Genomic DNA, 22,891 nt, shown 5'->3' with positions numbered 1-22,891 from the left:
CAGTGCCACCCACGTACCAGACTGCACAAGAGAGGGGACGCCCAGCACATCCTAGCCACAGGAAGCAGCTTGTTCCTGGGGTGCTTGGAGATCTGGTTTATTTGCATCCCCTTCAGCATGTCAAGGAGGCCCCAGACTCTCTCACTGGTCATAAGAATTCTCCACATTTGTATAGCACTTTTGACTGTCCACAGTGCTTCCTGTGCAGAACTTTGTTAAAACTCATAGGAACTGAGGAAGCTGCCATCTAGGCCCGAATTGCCTGCACTGACAGAGAACATCTCTCCAGGGTTTCGGACATGTGTTTCTCCCAGACTTACCTGGAGATACGAAGTACTGAAGCTGTGGCCTTCGGCATGCCTGGGAGGCGCTCTAACGCTAAGCCATGTGCAACGTTAGAAACTCAGACCTGTAAGCTAGGCATCAAACGGCTCCTTAAACCAAAGTTGCAGTAGCCAAAATAGAATGTCTAGTTGCCATTTGTGGGCAGGTAAAAGGTAAAGGGACCCCTGACCATTAGGTCCAATTGTGGCCGACTCTGTGGTTGCGGCGCTCATCTCGCTTTATTGGCCGAGGGAGCCGGCGTACAGCTTCCGGGTCATGTGGCCAGCATGACTAAGCCTCTTCTGGCAAACCAGAGCAGCACATGGAAATGCTGTTTACCTTCCCGCTGGAGCGGTACCTATTTATCTACTTGCACTTTGATGTGATTTCGAACTGCTAGGTTGGCAGGAGCAGGGACCGAGCAATGGGAGCTCACCCCGTTGCGGGGATTCAAACCCTGACCTTCTGATCGGCAAGCCCTAGGCTCTGTGGTTTAACCCACAGCGTCACCCGCGATGCTAAAATCTTATTTTTCAAATAATGGACCGGCAATCAGTTAAACATCTGGCTAGTTCAGATGACAACCTTGAGGTAGGTTAAGAACTTTGAGAACTTAGAGAAGAAAAGTCATTTGATCCAGGGACAGTCCACATATCTGTTGGCCTATTCACACCTCTTTCTCTTAACGGCGACATGGACTGCTCATAACGTAAGAATATTCTTTGCAACTCTGAGCAGAGCGGTGGGGTAGGAGAAGTGAAGACAAGCGACAACAGTTAACTATAACGTTGTTCACTGCTCAGGCCGCTCAGAAAAAGCGTCTCCTGAAGTCCATTCTGATTCTGCGGATAAAATAGGATAGATGGAATTCTACAGGATGTGGTATTAGTGTGTGAAAACAGCCAAGATTCAATGATCACCAGGCATTTGCCTAAGCAATTATGTGGGCTTCTACAATTTCCCCTTCCAACTGCAAGTTCTCAGGCTTCAACAAACCCTGTTCAGGGAGGAGTCCTTTTAGGACCAGTTGGAGTGACATGGCAGAAGAAACATGGTCCTTTGGATCCGTCCACATGTTTTAGGAATTAAAAAAGTTCTGTAGTTAAATATTCATCATTACAGTCATTCCCATTGGACTGAAATCCACAAGAATAATGGCTAATGACACCAATGTGTATCTGAATATGTTCAAAGTAACTGAGCCAGTTATTAAATCATGTTAAGTTAATGGCTGGATCAGAACTGAACAGGAAGAGAGAGAAGAAATATTGCTAAACGTTGAGGTTCAGTTCTGTGTTAGGGTAATGTCTCAGCTATGCCAGATTCAAAGTTAAATTATACAGTGGTACCTTGGGTTAAGAACTTAATTCGTTCTGGAGGTCTGTTCTTAACCTGAAACTGTTCTTAACCTGAGGTGCCACTTTAGCTAATGGGGCCTCATGCTGCCGCTGCGCCGCCACCATGCGCTTTCTGTTCTCATCCTGAAGCAAAGTTCTTAACCCGAGGTACTATTTCTGGGTTAGCGGAGTCTGTAACCTGAAGTGTCTGTAACCCGAGGTACCACTGTACTGCACACTTCAAGGAAAGAGTCTTCTGCTGCTGCGCTACTTTGAGAGTCAGCTGGCTCGTGGCAGCAGAGGACTTTTGGGGTTCTGGATTTTGGCATCAAACAGCGCACCACTGAAATTTGAGGTGTCAAGGTCTGACACCGGTCCACAAAAGGGTCTGCAAAAAGTCTGGTTTTCTTGGGAGGTGGGTTTGTTGTGGAATCTGACTTTGCTGGTATGTGGTTGAATCCCACCCCAAATCAGTGATGGCGTGGAAATGGCTGCTGTCTTCGCCATTCTCTTAAGGTTTACGACGTAGAGAGCAAATGGTTTTGCTGATGACTGAAGGCTGTCCAATGCACATAACCGCCAGGTACATAGAGTCCTCTCTGCCTCCTTCGCCTGTTATGTTTGTGCCAAACAGGTTGGCACAATAAAATTCCTCATGGTACTTCACTTATCATGCCTATATTAGTAATTTTGCATGCCAGGTTCTGCTTGCAACAAGTGTGTGTGTGTGTGTGTTGGCAAAGGCAGTAGCTCTCTTCTGTAAACTTTGATCACTTCCAGATAACCTGTTTATTTAGCGCTCCTTGTGATTCGTTTACAGGGGGATTAGACGGTGGCTGTTATTTTTGAGTGGAAAACTTTCCTGTTTAGGGGTACTGTAGTTGGAAGGGACCCCGAGGGTCATCTAGTCCAAACTCCTGTGATGCTGGAATCTCAACGGAAGCATCTGTGCCTCTGCTTCCAAGCTCCAAGGAAGGAAAGTCCACAACCTCCTGTGAGAGACCGTTCCACCACTGAACAGCACTTACTGTCAGAATGTTCTTCCTCATATTTAGTTGGAATCTCCTTTCTTGTAGCTTTCGAGTCCTAACCTCCAGAGCAGAAGAAAACAAGCTTGTTCCATCCTCCACATTACAGCCCTTGAGATATCTGAAGATGGCTATCATATCTCCACTCAGTCTCTTTTCCAGGCTAAACATACCCAGCTCTTTCTACCGTTCTTCATAAGGCTTTGTTGGCAGACCGTCAATCATCTTGGTTCCCCTTGTTCCAGCTTGTCAACATCCTTCTTAAATTGTGGTGCCCAGAATTGGACACAGCATTCCAGGTGTGGCTTGACCAAGGCAAAACAAAGTGGAACTACCTTGATGGCAAGGGACATGGGTGGCGCTGTGGGTTAAACCACAGAGCCTAGGACTTGCCGATCAGAAGGTCGACGGTTCGAATCCCCGCGACGGGGTGAGCTCCCGTTTCTCGGTCCCTGCTCCTGCCAACCTAGCAGTTCGAAAGCACGTCAAGTGCAAGTAAATAAATAGGTACCGCTCCGGCGGGAAGGCAAACGGTGTTTCCATGCACTGCTCTGGTTCGCCAGAAGTGGCTTAGTCATGCTGGCCACATGACCCAGAAGCTGTGCACCGGCTTCCTTGGCCAATAAAGCGAGATGAGCGCCGAAACCCCAGAGTCGGTCACGACTGGACCTAATGGTCAGGGGTCCCTTTACCTTTACCTTGATGGCACCCAGGGAAATGTCACTGCACAGGTAAAACATAACCCCACACGCCATGTGCTTCAGTGCATACATGTTCAGATAACATATATTGGATTGTCTTCCCTTATTGGATTATCTGCGGACCAGGAAAATCTTAATTAATTGGGGGTGAGGCGGCTGTCAGTTTGAGACACAAGCAACTTCAAATCCACGTTAAACTCCCATGTAGAGGAAAACCCAAATGTCCACACTATATCAAGTAAACAGTATTATTCCCAGCAGGTGGCAGCAAAGTATTTCGCTTTGCTAACTTCACCTGCAAACAGTTCTGTTTAGCCTCCTTATCCTTGTGCAACAGAGAGCATCAGCTGTTTCTTCCGATGTGACTTTTGGGAGACGCAGAGGGACTCTTAATCCCGATCCTACCTGTTTCTGCAGATTCGTGGATTTATTTACTTCAAGACCCCCGGGCATTCCAAACACAGTCCCCGGATTTTGTGTTCTTCTAGCCCAAGTTGTAGCAAGATGAGGCAGGGGATAGCAGAGGCTCACATTATTTAATGCTCCTACAGATTAAAATAATTATTATTTGAAATTCCTTGCACATAGAAGACTAGATGTCAGGGAGAAGAGTATAGCTTTCTTCCTGATGTGTTAGTTTTCTATGAGAAGGGCTTAATTAATGTGTGGCCCATTGAGTTGGAAGTACAACCTGTTAACAGTTTTACCATCTCAAATGATGTTTCTGAAAACTTGGCCTCAGAGCGTGAGAGAAGTGCAGAGGTGAAATTTGTGTGGGTGCTTGCGGCTTTGAACTTAGCTAGGCCCTTAAATCGGGCCAGAGATCAGGTCCTGTGTGGGAGCCATTGGGTGTGTGCCAACTGAACTAAAAATACCTAGCTGGGAACTGGTGAGAGCATGAGGTACCTACAGATCCTTTCTTAACGGCCCTTTCCGTGACTAGCCAGAAAATATTTCCCAGGATAGTCAGAACCTTCCCCGCTGCTATGTTTTGAAGTGCCGTTGTAGGTAGACAATCTTAACTCTGCATAATTTTGACAATGAATCTTCCAGTCTGCCTAGGGTTGGGCAGAGGAATCAGAACGACATTCTCCCCTGAAAGAAGCTGATTGTAAAAGAGCGCAGTTTTTGGATGTTGTTTTTGTTTTCTTTTTCATATATAGAAAAGCCATTTCCCAGGCAGCCATTTCCCCATTCAACCGCTCCCTCCCTCAATGTTCCAGATGTGCATTTATGCTTGTAAACGTTCTGAAGGGGCGCCGTCCTTGGAAGGCTGTACCACCTTTCTCTTGTTAAGCATCTGAATAAAATCTAATGTGTTCATCCTCCACTGCAGACTGACAGGTACCATCGAAAATGGAAAATGCTTATTGGCAAGGGACAACAACAACAGCAACGGCAACTGCAACAGCAATAGCAATAGCAATAGCAATAGCAATAGCAACAACAACATAATTTATTATTTATACCCCGCCCATCTGGCTCCCAAATGAACACTAAAAACAGAATAAAACTTCAAACATTAAAAACTTCCCTAAACAGGGTTGCCTTCAGATGTCTTCTAAAAGTCAGATGGTTGTTTATTTCCTTGACATCTAACGGGAGGGCATTCCACAGGGCGGGCGCCACTACCGAGAAGGCCCTCTGCCTGGTTCCCTGTAACCTCACTTCTCGCAGGGAGGGAACTGCCATAAGGCCCTTGGAGCTGGACCTCAGTGTCTGGTCCGAACGATGGGGGTGGAGATGCTCCTTCAGGTATACTGGGCTGCAGGGCCGCCTTTACCTGGGGGTGCAAAGGGGTGCAGGTGCTGAATTCTGGGGGGTGCCAAATGTATACCTACTGTATACTGGTCCCTCTCAATGAGTGGCAGTGAAAAGCGATGGAGCAAAAGTCCCCACCCCACCCCTCCCCCTCCCCCTCCCCATCTGGCTGGGCTTCCCCAGCCACTCTTATTCCATAGCGTCAAATATTCCTGACAAGTTGTTACAGGTGAGCGATTCCCCCGTCCCCCAAAAAAGCTGAATAAAAGTTAATTTGGGGGTGGCTAAACTTAATTTGGGGGTGCTGGGCGGACCTTTGCATCCCAGCGGCACATATGCTAAAGATGACCCTGCTGGGCCGAGGCCATTTAGGACTTTAAAGTTCAGCACCAACTCTTTGAATTGTGCTCGGAAACATACTGGGAGCCAATGTAGTTCTTTCAGGACCAGTGTTATATGGTCTCGGCAGCCGCTCTCAGTCACCAGTCTAGCTGCCGCATTCTGGATTAGTTGTAGTTTCCAGGTCACCTTCAAAGGCAGCCCCACGTAGAGCGCACTGCAGTAGTCCAAGCGGGAGATAACCAGAGCATGCACCACTCTGGCGAGACAGTCTGCGGGCAGGTAGGGTACCAGATGGAGCTGGTAGACAGCTGCCCTGGACACAGAATTGACCTGCGCCTCCGTGGACAGCTGTGAGTCCAAAATGACTCCCAGGCTGCACACCTGGTCCTTCAGAGGTACAGCTATCCTGTTCAGGACTAGGAAGTCCTCCATACCAGCCCGCCCCTTGTCCCCCCAAAACACAAGAGGCATTAAAACTGTGTCTTGCCTGGCCTGTATTGGTAAAACAATCCACTGTGCCATCACTCAGTTCCTGTCCTGCTCCTTCCTTTTCCCTATCTCATACCCTCCAACATTTCTCTGATGAAGATAGGGACGAACAATTCAACAACAACAACAACAACTTTACTATTTATATCCCACCCATCTGACTAAGTTGCCCCAGACATTCTGGGTGGTTTTCAACATATATAAAAACAAAATTAAACATTAAACATTTAAAAACTTCCCTATGCAGGGCTGCCTTCAGATGTCTTCTAAAGGTTTTATAGTTACTTATCTCCTTCGTTCTTCACACCATGCATAATTCTATACACCTCTATCAGGCCTTGCACTGAGAGCCAGTGTGGTGTAGTGGTTAAGAGCGGTGGACTTGTAATCTGGTGAACCTGGTTCGATTCCCCGCTCCTCCACACGCAGCTGCTGGGTGACCTTGGGCTAGTCACACTTCTTGAAGTCTCTCAGCCCCACTCACCTCACAGAGTGTTTGTTGTGGGGGATGAAGGGAAAGGAGAATGTTAGCCGCTTTGAGACTCCTTTGGGTAGTGATAAAGCGGGATATCAAATCCAAACTCTTCTTCTTCTTCTTCTTGTCTTCTTTTCTAAATTAACCCCCCTCCCCATAAATAAGGCAACATTTCCTCAGGGGAGTTGCTACTGACTCTTGATCATTTCAGTTGCCCTGTTCTGTACCTTTCCCAGCTCTGCAATGTCTCTTTTGAGCACTGCAGCCTCGAGTCCATAGGAAAAGCCCCAAAGTGCTAATCCCATAATAAGAAGTCTCCGTGCTGCCCAGGTGAAAAGTTAAAAGAAGTCCGGTACAGAAAGTGTGGGTGGATTTTTTTTACATCTGATACATCTGAGTTTCACGATATAAAATAAGCGGTAAGTTTCAACACCCAAGCGATATGAAATTATTTTGATTTAAGCAAATGGATTCCAGATTAGACCAGGGAGAATTTGGCCAGTAACAGAACTGGCTCTGTAAGGAAGCTGTTTCAAGTTCCTTCGGCAAGGCAGTTCACTTTGGTTTGCCTTCCTACCCATTCTTATGGCAGGTTCCTTATACAACAGCTGTCCGTCAAATAAACACCTACCATCCAGGATCTGGCCCAGGAAAGAATGGGGTCAGGGCTAGAGCACCCAGGAGGCAATGGGTGTTGTGTGGCGAGTTCCCGCCTCCCCCCATGGAAATAAAGACACGAGACACAAGAATTTGAGTTAATGGGTCAAATTAGGCCACAACTTTATTGATTACAGGAATTGAGCGGTATTGGCTTAGGCATTGGTCCTAACAACTAACCAGCCTGAAGGCTGGTAAGGGTTAACCACCAGTGGGAGGAGTCCTGCTGAGGCACGTCAGCTAGGACTTCCCCCCAGGGTCACTGCTCGGGGGCGTGCCGTGGGCCTACACCTCCATAGGCTTAGGACAAGGCCACGCCCCCCGGGATCCTTTACCGGACTACCCTTTGTTTGGAGGAAGGTGATGGCGCTCCTTCCCCTTCATTTGCATTACAATAGAACTGTACCCCCAACAATGCCTAACCGCCAATACCGAGGAGTTGTGACGGTTTGCTACGAGGTAGGCGAAAACCAAATGGCTGGTGCCAACCTGCCATTTGGAAAAATTCCTACCAGGCCCCTTGACGGCGACCAACCGCAGTTCATAGCAACATCAAGACCTAGCCTAAAGGGTGGGCAGGGAGGGAAAACCAGGTCAGCAGCGGCGGGGAAAAGAGGGGGAGCCTCGGCCGCACCAGACCTAAATAGGCGAGGCCACGCCCCCGGAGCCATCCGATTGGCTGGCACGGAGAATGACGCTGCCGAGGATTCCCTGCTATCCCGTGGGCTGGGGCCAGCCCCCGTGAGTGTGAGGAAGGGGCATGAAGCCCGCAACCCCACCTCCTCCTTATCTCGGAAGTGGCTTTGTAAAACAGGCAAAAATGCAGTGCTTTTTTCCTTTAAAAAATGTTTAGGGGTACTCTCATTCCGTCTGAGACTCAGGAAACACCATGACAGGAAATGAGGCCACCATTGCTGGTAGCAACGGAAGTGACGATTCACTGTGCTAGAGAAGAAACTAAATTTTTCCCGTGTCTTCTGTTAGATTCACAAAATGTTTAGGGGTATGCGTACCCCTGCGTCCCCCCAGAAAAAAGCACCGTATGAATGTTGCCTGAATACACACACACCGCTAAAACCTAGAAATTAAAAAATGGTAGGATTTTGATGAATTGGGATATGAATGGAAGTACAAGCTGCAGAATCCCTGCAAGGAATCCCTAGGCTGGCTTCTGCAAACCAGCCTGGTTGGCCTAGCTGGAAGAGCAACTCTGTTGCCATGACAAAAGAGGTTGATGGGCCATCCGAGAGGAATCCTTTGGCCTGGGGAGACAGATGTTGCCAAGGTGATGGAGTGTGTGTTTGAAGTGACAGGAAAAGAGAGTTTTTAGCAAGGTATTCTGAGAAGAAGGAGGAGGAAGAAAGAATGGGATCCATCTTGTGCAGGCTGGCTGAAGGCTGGCTGGGTGAGATTGCTTGGACTTCAGGGCTGCACTGCTGTAGGGGAGAAGCCCCTCTTGAAATGGCCGTGCTGTAAGATCTGGACTTCCTGCATGGAGACAGAAGGTGTAAATAGGTGAATAAACCATATTTCTTAAAGCTACAGCAGTCTCCGTGGTGTCTCAGTTCTCCAAAGGAACACAGACTCTGGGTGAGTGTCTGGACCCCCCAGGAATCTTGCAGAGAGTGGAGGTGGCTCACAGCTTTTGTTACAATATTCTCTCTCTCTCTCTCTCTCTCTCTCTCTCTCTCCTCCTTCTATCCCTTGAAAAGGAATTAATGAGTCAGGTTATCTGCACATCCAGAGAAGTTAGAACAGAATGTTCTAGTCATGACACTGTAACAGATAACCTTCCTATTATTCTTTCATTATGTTGGGAGTTAAATATTATTTTGACACCAGCAATGGTACGGCACCTTCCTAATGGCTGCCGGTAGCTTAGGAAAACGGGCAGGCAGTCTTCCGATCTGTTGCTGCTCCCACCCCACCTCCCATCTTCTGCCACCTGAGGCAATAGCCGCATGCTGCCACATGACAGGGCTGGCCCTAGCCCTGTGCAGGCAAAGGTGTTGGGCTGGCCCTGTCCAGTAACACTCATTTCATCCCCATAATTAAAGCAGCGTTGAGGTGGAGCAAGGAGTCATCTTGCCTCTCCTCCCTTCCAGGGCTAACCTTTGGCCTGAAAAGGTGAGTGGGCAGCTCCTCCTTCAATTTCCTGAATCTCAACAACTGTGTATTTAAAACAAGGCACCAAGTTATACTGATTACATCTTCAGAACTGGAGGCAAACATTAGCCCTTTTTGCAAGTGGCGTCCTGTTCGTTCATTTGCTGGATGCATGGAGAAGATCTGTGGGACTGCCGCCCCCTCCTCCACCCAAACTTGCCCACTTTGCTTTGCCCTGTTGTGGGAGAAGTTGAACTTCTCCCCGAAGGAGCAGGTTTCTAGTTGGTGATTCCATAGGGCTGCCATATTCCAAAGAAGTGAAAATCCAGACACAATCCCCCCCCCCCCAATGTTTAATGTTTTATTATGTTAAAGCAGAGACATCACCTTGCCAACAAAGGTCCGCATAGTTAAAGCTATGGTTTTCCCAGTAGTGATGTATGGAAGTGAGAGCTGGACAATAAAGAAGGCTGATTGCCGAAGAATTGATGCTTTTGAATTATGGTGCTAGAGGAGACTCCTGAGAGTCCCATGGACTGCAAGAAGATCAAACCTATCCATTCGCAAGGAAATCAGCCCTGAGTGCTCACTGGAAGGACAGATCCTGAAGCTGAGGCTCCAACACTTTGGCCACCTCATGAGAAGAGAAGACTCCCTGGAAAAGACCCTGGTGTTGGGAAAGATGGAGGGCACAAGGAGAAGGGGACGACAGAGGACGAGATGGTTGGACAGTGTTCTCGAAGCTACCAGCATGAGTTTGACCAAACTGCGGGAGGGAGTGGAAGACAGGAATGCCTGGCGTGCTCTGGTCCATGGGGTCACGAAGAGTCAGACACGACTAAACGACTATACAACAACAATATGTTGGGAACTGCCCAGAGTGGCTGGGGCAACCCAGTAAGATGTGTGGGGTGTGAATAGTAAAATTATCATTATGGAACGGGACGCCCTTATTTTCATCGGAGAAATGTTGGAGGCTATGCAATCGCTGTGCCTGCTCGCAGAGAAAGGAGACCTGGCAAGTAGACTCTGTTTTGAGAGGACCAAGAAAGGAAGGACAATTGGTTGCAAGGAGACTCCTGTGGATTGTTCTGGAGCAGGGGTTGGCAAGGTTTCCCTTGCCTGGGCCGGTTTTTGTTTTGTTTTTTAATTTATTTAATCATTTTTTCAATACAAACAACAACCACAAAAAAACACATACAACAAAAACCGCAATATGACTAATAACATAATTTAACATTTCAGATTTGAGTACTGATATACCTATGACTATACCGGTTCACTCCAGCGGAGATCCTTCTGTGGGCCAGATGCGTGCGCGGCTGCAATTTCCGGTCTCTGCGCAGATGCGATTTCCGGCGTCTGAGCATGCACAGACACAATTTCCGGCACCGCGGAAGCCAGTCCCCGTGCCGCGCCGGTTTAGCGCAGCGTGTGAGGACTTGCCGAGTGGGCGGCTTGGTTCAGGGGCGGCTCAGGGGCCGGTTAAATGACCCCCACGGGCCCCTTGTGGCCCATGGACCTTAGGTTGCCTACCCCTGTTCTGGAGGGTTGAGAAAAGCTTCACCTGCAGAAATGTCCTCTTTTAATTTACAGCTATTCAAAGCATAGGAGCCCCTGGGTCTGCTTTTAATTCTTATTTTGTGGGGGGTGGAACAGGGAGAAAGGAACGAAGCACAGCAATTGTTATAGCAGCATCTGGCCTCCTGCTGAAGAGCTGACCAAATTTCTGCTTTTGCTATCCTTCTGGCCTCTGTCCAAAAGGGGAGCCAAAAGTGGGCCTTCTTCTCCCTATCATTGTTTGGTGGAAACGCTGATTTAGGGTCTAATCCCTAAGACAGAGCTATTCCGCCTGGCCTTTAATTTGAATTAGCCCGATCCTCTATTCCCTTTTCCCTTTCCTTTTCTATGAAGAAACCATTCTGGGACCCCAAATTTAAACTCTTCCCTGGTCTCCTTGTTGGCCCTAGTAGGACCAACTTGGCCAGTTAGCCCTGGTGATCATTTGATGTCTACTGACTGGGGTTCCCCCCCCAAAAAAGACCCCTGAATTTTGAATTTTATTGATATTGATGCTGCGTTTATGTTGTATTTTATGCTGTTTTTAAGTCACATTTTAATCAGTGTTTTATATTTGCTGTTAGCCGCCCTGAGCCCGGTTTTTAAACTGGGAAGGGTGGGGTATAAATAAAAATTTACCGTATTTTTCGCTCTATAAGACACACCAGACCACAAGACGCACCTAGTTTTTGGAGGAGGAAAACAAGAAAAAAAATATTCTGAATCTCAGAAGCCAGAACAGCAAGAGGGATCGCTGTGCAGTGAAAGCAGCAATCCCTCTTGCTGTTCTGGCTTCTGGGATAGCTGCGCAGCCTGCATTCACTCCATAAGACGCACACACATTTCCCCTTACTTTTTAGGAGGGAAAAAGTGAGTCTTATAGAGCAAAAAATACGGTATTATTATTATTATTAATCCACAGGGAACTTCTCCTGGGCAAGAGCACTGTTGCGCTTTTCTCATACAGCTCCCTTTTGTCGTCGTTGTTGTTTCAGTCCGCAGGAGAGCTACACAGCGGTTTGTGCCATTGCTGTGCGATGCCGATAGAGAGTTGCTGGCTCAACGTGGCGGTGAAGTGAGCAGGGCCACACAATGAAGACAGTGTTCCTTTCGGAGCTCTCTGCCCAAGTCAAAAAAAGACATCATTACGGAGCTACGGTAGCATGCCAAAGGGGGCAGGGTTGTGAGATCACCCTGGACCGGGGCAAATTGCCAGAGTCAACAATGCTGACCATTGTGAAGCTCCGTTTACACAACACCGTGTTTTCCTTCTTTCTGATGCTCCCAAGGCATGAGTGGGGCACATGTTGCAAAGCGAGGCTCAGGTGATGGCCGGGAGACTGGAGCTTCTAGTCAGGTCACTCAGAAGCGGATGCAAAGTTTGCAATCAGCTGATCAGGACAAAGTAGGGTGACAAATGCCCCACGGCTATCTTTGTGCTTTCGTAGGCTTCTGATAAGATAACGGATCCCACGCAAGGACTTTATCCAGAAGCACACCAGGAGGGTTATATATAGCTCTATTCAAATATGTGGTCACAGCCATCGTCTTTCCCGCTACATCCTATTCCTAAAAATAAACCTGGCTTGGGTGGATTTCAAAAACTACCTGGGGCAAGCTTGCAGGGGACGCAACAGGCAAAGGAGGAAAGTCATTACAACGGAGAGTTGTGGCCTAGTTTCGTTTGCAAATTGTTATTATTATTTTTTACAGCTGCTTAGAGTATAGCTATAATTAGCCTTCGTGACGAGACAGGGGCCTAGTATAATTGTAAATCTGTCTGGGCCCTGCAACTTCAAACTGCTGGTGAGACTCTCAGGACTGAATGTTCTTCCCTGTGAAGGGCCTTGTCTCAGTGGTCAGAGCATCTGTTTTGTGAGCAAAAGATCCCAGCTCGATGGACCAGCGGTCTGGCTCAATATAAGGCCCTATGTTCCTAAAAAAGACATTGTATCTAGGAAACTAGATAAAGGTAAAGGGACCCCTGACCATTAGGTCCAGTCATGACCGACTCTGGGGTTGCGGCACTCATCTCACTTTATTGGCTGAGGGAGCCGGCGTACAGCTTCCGGGTCATGTGGCCAGCATGACTAAGCCGCTTCTGGCGAACCAGAGCAGTGCATGGAAACGCCGCTTACATTACTGCTGGAGCGGTACCTATTTATCTACTTGCACTTTGACGTGCTTTCGAAATGCTAGGTGGGCAGGAGCAGGGACTGAGCAATGGGAGCTCACCCCGTTGCGGGGATTCGAACCGCCGACCTTCTGATCAGCAAGTCCTAGGCTCTGTGGTTTAACCCACAGCACCACCCACGTCCCTTTTATAGGAAACTAGTTGCAGGTTAATTTCTAGTTGCAGAAACTAGTTGCAGGTTAATTAAAGTGGTGCTTCAGGTTAAGAACAGTTTCAGGTTAAGAACAGACCTCCAGAATGAATTAAGTACTTAACCTGAGGTACCACTGTAAAAGGTTTTGTGTTGTAAAATGCAATATACAAATGTGACACTAGATGGCGACAGTGAGCTATGGCAAATTCGATATACCGTATTTTTCGCTCTATAAGACGCACCAGACCACAAGACGCACCTAGTTTTTGGAGGAGGAAAACAAGAAAAAAAATATTCTGAATCTCAGAAGCCAGAACAGCAAGAGGGATCGCTGCGCAGGGAAAGCAGCAATCCCTCTTGCTTTTCTGGCTTCTGGGATAGCTGCGCAGCCTGCGTTCGCTCCATAAGACACACACACATTTCCCCTTAATTTTTAGGAGAGAAAAAGTGAGTCTTATATTGCAAAAAATACAGTATTTTTCAAAACTTTTTAAAAGCATTTTCACAGCGTTTTTTAAAAAATATGTGTGTAGATTCCACCCCAGTTTCATTATATCTAAAAGCAACAGGAGACATCATTATGATGAAGAAGAAAAGCCATAAGGCGAAAAGGTAACCTTTCAGAAGTGGAGAATCTCTCAGTCGCGGGTAACTTTCTTTGATGTATAGCTTAATCATGCTTCATGCTTTGTTTTAGGCCCCCTCACTGTTAACTCCTCTCAAACCAGCCCTCAGGCTGTATTTCACATGAGCATTTAATCCAAACAGTGTACTTTATAAGAATTTCAACAACAACAACAACAGTTTATATGCCACCCATCTGACTGGATTGCCCCAGCAACTCTGGGTAGCTCCCAACAAAATATTAAATGCACAGTAAAACATCCACCATTAATGCCCCAGAGGAAGGCAGAAGTTAGCCCAAGGCAGACATGCTGGAGAAGAAGACTGATCAGTTACTAGTCTATCAGGACCCTGGATCACTGTCCAGGGAGAAGAATACAGCACTTGCTGCCTCTGAGCTCTTATATTCAGCCTAGCTCTGACTACCCTTCTCCCAAGCACATCCTTCCTCAGAAGTGAAGAGTCTTACATGGGCAGCCCTCAAAGCCAAGACTTCCTTGCCTTTCTATCCGTTCCCACCTGGTGCAAGACCTATCTTCTTCTTCTTTGGTGATCACCCATAGCCGAGTAAAATTGTCTTCCATAAACACAGTTTTAACAGTGAGTCCATAAGTGACTGTGGAGGCCAATTCTGGATCCTTCCACAGTGGGGACATAGGTTTCCGGGTGGGAATTGATCACTGTGAGGGTTTGCCAAGTGTGCCTTCCTCTTAGCACATTTCTCCCTTTCGTCCTGAGTTCCAGCGTCTTCAAAGCCCATGGCACCTTTGGTAAAGGCTGTTCTCCAACTGGAGTGCTGGCAGGTCAGTGTTTCCCAGTTGTTGGTTTGTATACTACATTTTTAAAGATTTGCCTTAAGAGAGCTGCCAAACCTCTTTTGCTGACCACCAGCATCACACTTTCCATTTTAAAGTTCGGAATAGAGCAGTTGCTTTGGGAAACGTGTAACTGTGTGCCGGCATTGGGGGGCAGGATCCCTGGGAAGAATCCTTTGGCTAAGGGGGTGCTATCTCTGGGAATCCTGGTCCCAGAATCTTGGGCTCCCGGGACTCTTGAAAGGTTCAGGTTCAGACATTCTGCTCATTCTCCAACACTGAATAAATTGTTCAAAATGATGCAGGGGAATGTAATTTCCCGGATATATAAAAATGAAAGGCTGTCCTCATGCAGTCGACACTGGAGGATTTCTACTGCCGCATCACAGCCCGGGATTTCTGTGAAGAGACTGGGGGAGAGGAGAAAACAAAAATATCATAGAATCGTAGAGTTGGAAGGGACCAATCAGGTCATGATGCTGGAAGATGAAGCACGTTGCACAACAGCGGAGGGAAATTGAACCTTCACCGTGAGAGGGAGGATAAAGTATGCACACCCCTGAAATATCCCATAATCCCTTCCCACAATGTGCTGTCTTCAACATGAAGTCACAGATTCCATGTGGAAATTGGGAAGGTGAGCTGTTTTATTAACAAGCAAACAAACACCCATGTAAACAAAGCAACCATCAACTGACTTTCACCTTCTCTAACTGAACAAATTGAGAAAGGTTCTTAAAACACGGCCAGTATCGGGTGTGCACACAAGGAGAGCTGCAGAATCGGAAGGGACAGTGGCTTGATATTAGGGCAGAAGGCGAGTGAAATATACCCGAAGTCGGGTGTGAATTTCATGCTCTTTATTCAGCTCGTAGTAGCAATGAACGAAACTTTCCCCAAAATGTCTAGCTATACAGTCATACCTCGGGCTGAAGACGCTTCAAGTTGAGCACGTTCGAGTTGCGCTCCTCGGCAACCCGGAAGTAACGGAGCGCGTTACTTCCGGGTTTCGGCGCTTGCGTATGCGCAGACGCTCAAAATGATGTCACGCGCATGTGCAGAAGAAAAGCATCGTGCGCTTGCGCAGACGCGCCATCGCTAGTTACGTTTACTTCTAGATACGAATGGGGTTCCGGAACGGATCCCGTTCGTATCTAGAGGTACCACTGTATAAACATTATTTACACAACATGATTGGCTAATTCCGGGCTGCTCCTGTAGGCCAATCAGGTTGTGGATTCACTTCCTCCAGAAGCCTGATTGGTTGCTCCTGCAGGCCAATCAGGTCGCTGATTCACTTCCACCTGGAGCTGGATTGGGTGGCTCCTGCGGACCAATCAGACTGCTGCATTCTGGATCCTATTGATCTAGGATTCAGCTCAGTACATAACACCCCTTCCCTCTAAGTTCCAGTCCTGCCCGGGAGGTTGCATTCATTCGTAGTCCTCAAGGTACACTAGCTGCCTACATATGCGTTGTGGCCCGGGGTGTTTCTTGGTCAGGGGTTCTGGTTCTGGCTCGTGTTCCGAGGCTGCTGGCTGTGATGGGGCTGTTTGGTTTGGCGCAACTGGACCGCTCAGTCGCGGCTCTGGTTTCGGTGTCCTTTCGGCCTCGGGGGTCCCCTCTGTACTCACTGATTCTGCCTCCCCTGCCCACCCCTCCTGCTCTATGGGCCTCACCACCCAGCTGTCCCCTTGGAACAAACATTGCAATGAGTCACTGCAATGTTTGGGTGGAGGAATACCGCAGCAGCCACCGTGGAGGTGGTCTGTGTAGAAGGGGGCTTGCCCCAAAGGAGGGGGGAGGCATGGTCGTGGAGGGTAAAATGAGGGGTTCAAGGTGGGGCTGCAAAAGAGAGAAGTGTCTTCAGAAATAGGGCTGGGTGAAAAGTCTGCGTGTTTCTAAATTCCCCTCCCTAATAGCAGCAAGGGACATGACAAGGGACACATAGAGGCGCCTTTGGCCCAATTGCTCAGCTTCAATGTGTGGCAACCACAGGAATTGCATCCTTCTGCCCATGCAAAAAGATGTCACTGGGTGCATCGGAGTGTGCTAAGATTTTTGGACGTTTCTTGGTGAGTCCCATTTTCAGAACATACTGCCAGCCTAACTCCTAGCGGACAATGTCCCTCCCCCGCCATAAAATATGGGGGGGGGGCTGCAATATGGGCATTGCCATTCAAACGGTGTGTGTGTCATGTGACTGATTATGTGGGGAGGGGCTTACCTGCTTCTCCAATATTTTATTCAAGTTGGCCCTCCTGACATGGGTGTAGGCAATAAAATAAAACTACTTAAGTAACTGAGGTTCTGCCCCCCCCAACATAAATCCTTGCTACGCGGGGGTGGTGGTATGGGGGCAGTTGCCCCCCCAACCAATACAAATCAAGACAAATCTGAGATTCTCCCCACTCCAACAAATGCCTGCCCCCCAACATGACCCCTGATGGACATTCAAATGGTGCGCACCACGTCTTGTGATTGATTATGCGGGACAGGGATTGCCTGCCTCCCACCCCATATTATAATTCAAGTTGGCACGCCTGTGCAGGGCACTTCCAACGCGCCAAGGGCTGCGGACCCCGGCGCCTGCTTGCCAACGCCTCGCTGGGCTGCGCCGGTGAGCTCCAAACGCGTGGGGAGCGAGCTCGGGGTCTGCACCGCCCCACAGAAGGGAGGACCTCGTGACCCACTTTGCCGGCGGAGGTCACTGTCGGTCATTGCCTTCCCGGTTCCGGGAGCGGCGTAAGCCTCTCGGGCGCGCGCGCGCACGCCCCCTTTCCCTCCTAACCTCTCCCTCTCCCCGGCGGCGCATCAGCTGCTAAGGGGAAAGTCCCGGCTGACGCGCCGGCTGCGCACCCGGCTGGCCATGCGAGGGCCATGCATGCAACGGAGTCCCTCCGCGGCCAACGGCGCCGTCCAACAGCAGATTGCGGGCAGCCAATGCGGAGCGCGCAGCGAGGTGGCACCAAAGTGCCGGCGACCAATGGGAGGCTCTCTCCAAGTGCCAAGGTACCAGCCTCCTGATCGCCTCTGCGCCCAGCTGCGCTCCACTTAAGCGGCGCCACCGGACCCGTCAAGGCATCCTTTTCGGCGGAGTTGCGCAGAGTGGACGGACCCTGATCGCTCCGTGGTGCGCCTCTGGACATCGTCGCCGTGCAAACAAAGGGCCGGAGAGAGAGAGACCGGGCACCTCCTGGGGGGTTACTCGCGTTCAGGGCTCGGGCAACTTAAATAGCTGCGCACCAGCGCGCACAGCAGCCAAAGGAGCGTGGGGACTTGGAGGTAGCTGCGCACCAGCGGAGCCGGGAAAGAGCATCGCCGAGAGAGCATCGCGCCGCAGGAAGAGCAGCACAAAGCCCTCTTCCGATGCCTGCCCAACTAGCCCACGGGGAGGTAAGGCGCCGCTTCCTCCTCCTTAATAATTTTTATTTTATTTTTTTAAATGGTGAGTCGCTTTCTCTTGCCCAAGGCAACCCAGAGCGGATGACGACTCATCCATTCCCCTTGGTAGGTCGTTGCTGCCTGTCCCGCGGGATGGGGGTGCGTGGACAGCTCCTTCTCCATCCGACCCCCTGGCTTGGGAAGCCCGGTCCTCATCCTTTCCTGGGCAAGAGCCGGGGATCAGCATCCTTCCTGCCTGCCTGCCTGCTTCTCCCTTCCCCTCCAGCTTCCCAGAGCAGCTCCATTTCCCCAAGCATCCCTTTCCTTTAGTGTTATCATTCTTCTTTGATGGCCGCGTCAAAAGGCCCTGCAAAAACGTCCATTAAAAAAACAACCCAAAAGCATTCCGGTCTTTTCCCTGCGCGCACCTCCTTAAACCAGAGGGTAAGTCGTCCCTCTCGTGTGAATAATGCAAGCCCCGCGCCGAGGTCTTGCCCTGCAGCCAGGCCTTCCACAGCCCGACCTGGTTTTTGCAACGGCTTCTGTGCGCAAGGGGGCGGAGGCGCTGCGCAATCGCTGGCGATGCGCGCCGCGGAGCGAGGCAGGGGGGCGTCACTAGCCGGGCCATTGGCAGCGGCTTTGTGATGGAGACAGTGGGGAAAGCTGCCGGCTGCAGCCTTCTTTGCCTTTTCCTGGGAGCAAACCCTGTTAAAGGCAGTGGGGTTTGCATGGGAGTAAACACGTATGCGCTGCGTTGGAGGGAGAGAACCCAGTCTCTCCAAGCCACGACTGCGCCACTGGTTGGATCTTCTTTTTCACCCGATGCCTCACTGCGGTCCTGGCAGCCCAGCTGCAGCTCCGAGTATGACAGGCTGCAGTCTCAATTTGCATTTACTTGCGAGCAAGCTCCTTTGCAACGCGCCCCCGGATTGAAACGTGCACGTTAGTTTCTCTTTGGCAGAAGAGCTTTCGGCGAAAAGGGTATCCTTGCCAGGGCTTTTAGCAAGATTATAGAATGAGCAGGTTACTCCCGGGAGGCCACCTGGCCTTTAGGAATGCGGTTTCTGCTGCCAACTCGCCTTTAGCATGCTTGAGAGAGCATCCAGGTCATTCTCAAAAGCCTCTTCCGCTGACAATACCTGTCCAGTCAAAAACGGCAGGCAGCCTTTGGCGGATGGGGGGGGGGGGGACTGCATAGGTGCCACAGATCTACACAAGCTAAGCATCTGTGTTGTCTCAATGCCAGGAAAGAAAGTGATAATACTAGCGTGTTCTTGCATGAGTGGCCAATCTTTTATGTTACTCATAACTTGCTACAGTGCACATCTGGTTCCCTGGCTTTCAAATATCCAGGAGCCAAACCTCCTTAGGTGGTGGTCTCACATGCCCTCAGGCAATATTGTTAATAAACGTTGCTGCTAATAGAAATACATTTGACCAAAAGTTCAATGAAACACAAAAAGCTGCTTATTTTTTAAATTTTCCTCCATGCAAACTGGTCTGTTAAAAGGAAAGGAGTTACTCATTCTGTATTCTCCAGGACCATCGTAAAAAAGAAGTCTCGACTCCAGTGTTCATTTCATATTCAATGCAGTAATTCTCCTTATTCATTTCTCTTGCTAGAAATAGCCCGTCGTGTCCCAGAGGCTCAAAGCTGTTTCCAAATCCCAAGAAATTAGACTGCAATCTCACACCCCCTAAAGCAATTACAGTACAGTACTGACTTTTCTGTAGACGTAGTTAGGACTGCAGGCCTAGTTACCGTCTCAGTGATTCTCTGTATCAAACAATGTTGATTCACATTGTTCAGCGGGGTTTCCTTCCTTCCTTCCATGTGTGCATTACACGGGATTGCAGCCTAGATCTTTTTAAATTCTCCATTAGAATGAATGGGACTTAAGAAGTGTTTGACTTTGGCTATAAATTGTGTCCCTTGCAACTTACCATCACATTGATACTATAACAATGTTAATTGGTTTGTAGAAAAAGGTGGGAACCTTTGGACTCTCAGATGGAATGGAAGGGTAGATCTTCTCCAATGAGCTTTCTTTGGCATTCCTGTATGTTTTTATATGTGCTGGAAGCTGCCCAGAGTGGCTGGGGAAACCCAGCCAGATGGGCAGTGTATAAATAACATTATTATTATTATTATTATTATTATTATTCCCCTTATGTGGTTACCATTGCACAAGGAGGGAGAGGGGGCACACTATCCCTTCCATCACATTTCTGTCACTCCTTGTTGCATCACCTCCCCCTTTGTTACATCATCCCTGCTTCTCCGGCATCTCTCTTAAGGCGTGACAGGGAAGCCTGTCTACTTGGGCAAGCTTGAGCCCTGATTTTTTGAAGGCTCCAAATTACACGGGCCACCCACACAAATCCAATGAGGCTGCAACTGAAGCAATCATTCAGTTAGCGAAATGAGAACAGATAAAACAATAACCGCGGCTGTGAAACACAGAGCGTCTAATTTGCTCACTGTTGCGCTGCAGAGTTAACAGTGGTGAATAGCCTGGCAGAATAGCCAGCTCTTATGCTGATGCTGTAACTGAGCTCAAGTGAGTGCCAAACATAACTCGGGTTAGAGGGTATTCCACATTTGGGGTGCCACCACAGGGAAGGCCTTCTCCTGTGTCACCGAATGGTTTCCAAAGTCACGATGATAAAAAGAGCCCATCTCAAAGATCTTAATGCCGGGCTACTGCAATGCTGCGTCAGATTTCTATGTCCCAAGCCTTTCATGGATCACACCCAATGCTTTGAATTCTGACCAGAAACATATTACAGTGGTACCTCAGGTTACGAACTTATTTCGTTCCAGAGGTCCGTTCTTAACCCAAAACCGTTCTTAACCTGAGGCGCGCTTTTGCTAATGGGGCCTTGCGCCGCCGCACAATTTCCATTCTCATCCTGGGGCAAAGTTCTTAACCCGAGGTACTACTTCCGGGTTAGCGGAGTTTGTAACCCAAAGTGTTTGTAACCTGAGGTGTTTGTAATCTGAGGTACCACTGTATTTATTTTATGTCATTCATTTCACAAAATTTGCACGCTGCTTGATTGTAAAAAGAAAAATACCATATTAGGTTAAGGTCTGATTGACTACAATAATAATTTCCTCCCCTTTTTTGCAATGTACACAATATATTTTTGTTGTTGTTGTTGTTGTTGTTGTTGTACTGTTTCATATTCCACATGGGTACTATTTCTTGTTTCTCCTGTGCGCTTGTAAAGAATGCATACCTATTTATATAATCGTGCATATATTCCAATCCTCGGGATATATTTAGAAAAAAAGAAAAGGGAAATCCCTAAAAGCAGCTTATGACCCTGCGTTAGCAGGGTTGCTTCCAGGCTGCGTAAGGGCGCCATCCCACGCCTCTATTCTCAGAAGTAAGCTTAGTGGGTTCAGTGGGGCTTGCTCCCAGGGAAGTGGGTGTCAGGATTACAGCGTTCATCACCCTGCAGCTTCACTGAAATGGATGAGCCGAACCGTGCCTAACTTTGAGATTGAAGCATGACGATTAAGACCAGTCCCTGATACTAATCACTCTCACCAGGCCAGGTTTAGAAGCCAGAAGCCGTGGGGAGACTCCTTCCAGCACCTATATGAGTTTTTGCAGTGAGAAAACCTGGTCGCTTAGAGGCAAGCAGTTCATTTACCTGCCACTGCAATTAACTGCAGGCTTATTATTATTTTTGGAACCAGGGGCTGAGGAGGAGCAGGAGGAGCCAACCTTCCTGGGTCCTCCTCGTGTGTAGTTTTGGTACAGTCTGTGTAAGCTGCTTTGATTGGCGGAGGTGGCTGTGGGGTGAGGGTGAGGAGAGCACATTAGTCATTGTGGTTCTGGGCTGAGGTGATGAGGTGGAGAGATTTTATGGGGTGTGGGGGGGAAGGGGCCCTCCTGCCAGTCCCAGCCCCTTTGATGCCTTCATTGTTCTGTCTCTCCCTACCGGTCAGAGGCAATAGACATAATTACAGCCAGCTCAAAAGACTATCCAGGAACCTCTGTGGAGCTGTTTTTTGGAGTAGTCTAAAGAAAGCCAGGCTGATGTATTTCCCTTTACGAATCGCTTCCTGTCTCGAAGCTGTTAGCAATAAAAACCTCAAACAGAAGACATTCTCTTAAATTATTTGCTTGACATGATTATCTTTACAATTTTATTTCAGCTCCTTATTTATTTTTTCCTTGGGCTCTCTCTATGTGTGTGTGGCCTTGCTTCTTTTAAATTTTGTTTTTATTTTACCTTTTGATGATTTTTATGCATGTTGCATATCGCCTCACCTTTCAAATGCCAGCTGAAAACTTTTTCTTTTCTATCATACTAATGCAGGCAATTAAGAATACATTTTTCCACAACTTTCTTGGTGTGGCCTTTCTTGTACAGCTTCATATATTAATGCTGCAAAGTGCTCTGCTTTTCCCTCCAGTGAATGATTTATAAAGCAAACAAACAGATCATTTCATTTCCCCATTGATGACTGTTATTTCCTTCTGTGCCGAAGATTTCAATATACTGTATAGACAAACAAACAACAAACAAACACTAATTTCATATACAAAAACAATTCAAATCTAATGCAGATGCTGACTGGACTAATTTAACATGCCCATTTTCTTTCTACCGTACGGTGACTTCCAGCTAAAGTCATCATAAGGGGGCATGATATGTTATTGAACTACAGCTCCCATCATCCATTGCTGGGGCTGATAGGATTTGGAGTTCAAAACATGTAGAGGACACCACACTGACCATCCCTTCTCTGGTTGCTATGAAGGCTTTAGAAGAGGAATAAACATGGTTAGGAAAAGGAGGGGAAATCTGGTACAGTTTCATTGAGTATGACCTGTCAGGAGACTCAAGACATCCCAGGAATGAAAATCATTTATTTATTTTTTGAATTTGCATTTTTTGAATTTGTTAACATTCTTATATTACATCGGTAAACGTTGTCATAT

At 48.2% G+C, this 22,891-nt stretch overlaps 1 protein-coding gene across 1 annotated transcript in view; it reads left to right on the top strand.

Annotated features, from left to right (window-relative positions):
* The first annotated feature begins 17,576 nt into the window (after nt 1-17,576).
* Nucleotides 17,577-22,891, top strand: part of SCD (stearoyl-CoA desaturase) — a 28,037-nt gene continuing 22,722 nt past the window's right edge. The window contains exon 1 of the mRNA XM_081005681.1: nt 17,577-17,942. Coding sequence (XP_080861807.1) covers nt 17,916-17,942 — 27 coding nt within the window. The 5' untranslated portion in view covers nt 17,577-17,915. The remainder of the gene's footprint in view (nt 17,943-22,891) is intronic.

This window comes from Podarcis pityusensis (genome assembly GCF_964106645.2).
Source record: "Podarcis pityusensis genome assembly, chromosome: 5".
Classification (NCBI taxonomy): domain Eukaryota; kingdom Metazoa; phylum Chordata; class Lepidosauria; order Squamata; family Lacertidae; genus Podarcis; species Podarcis pityusensis.
This window is presented reverse-complemented; position numbering and strand designations above follow the sequence as displayed.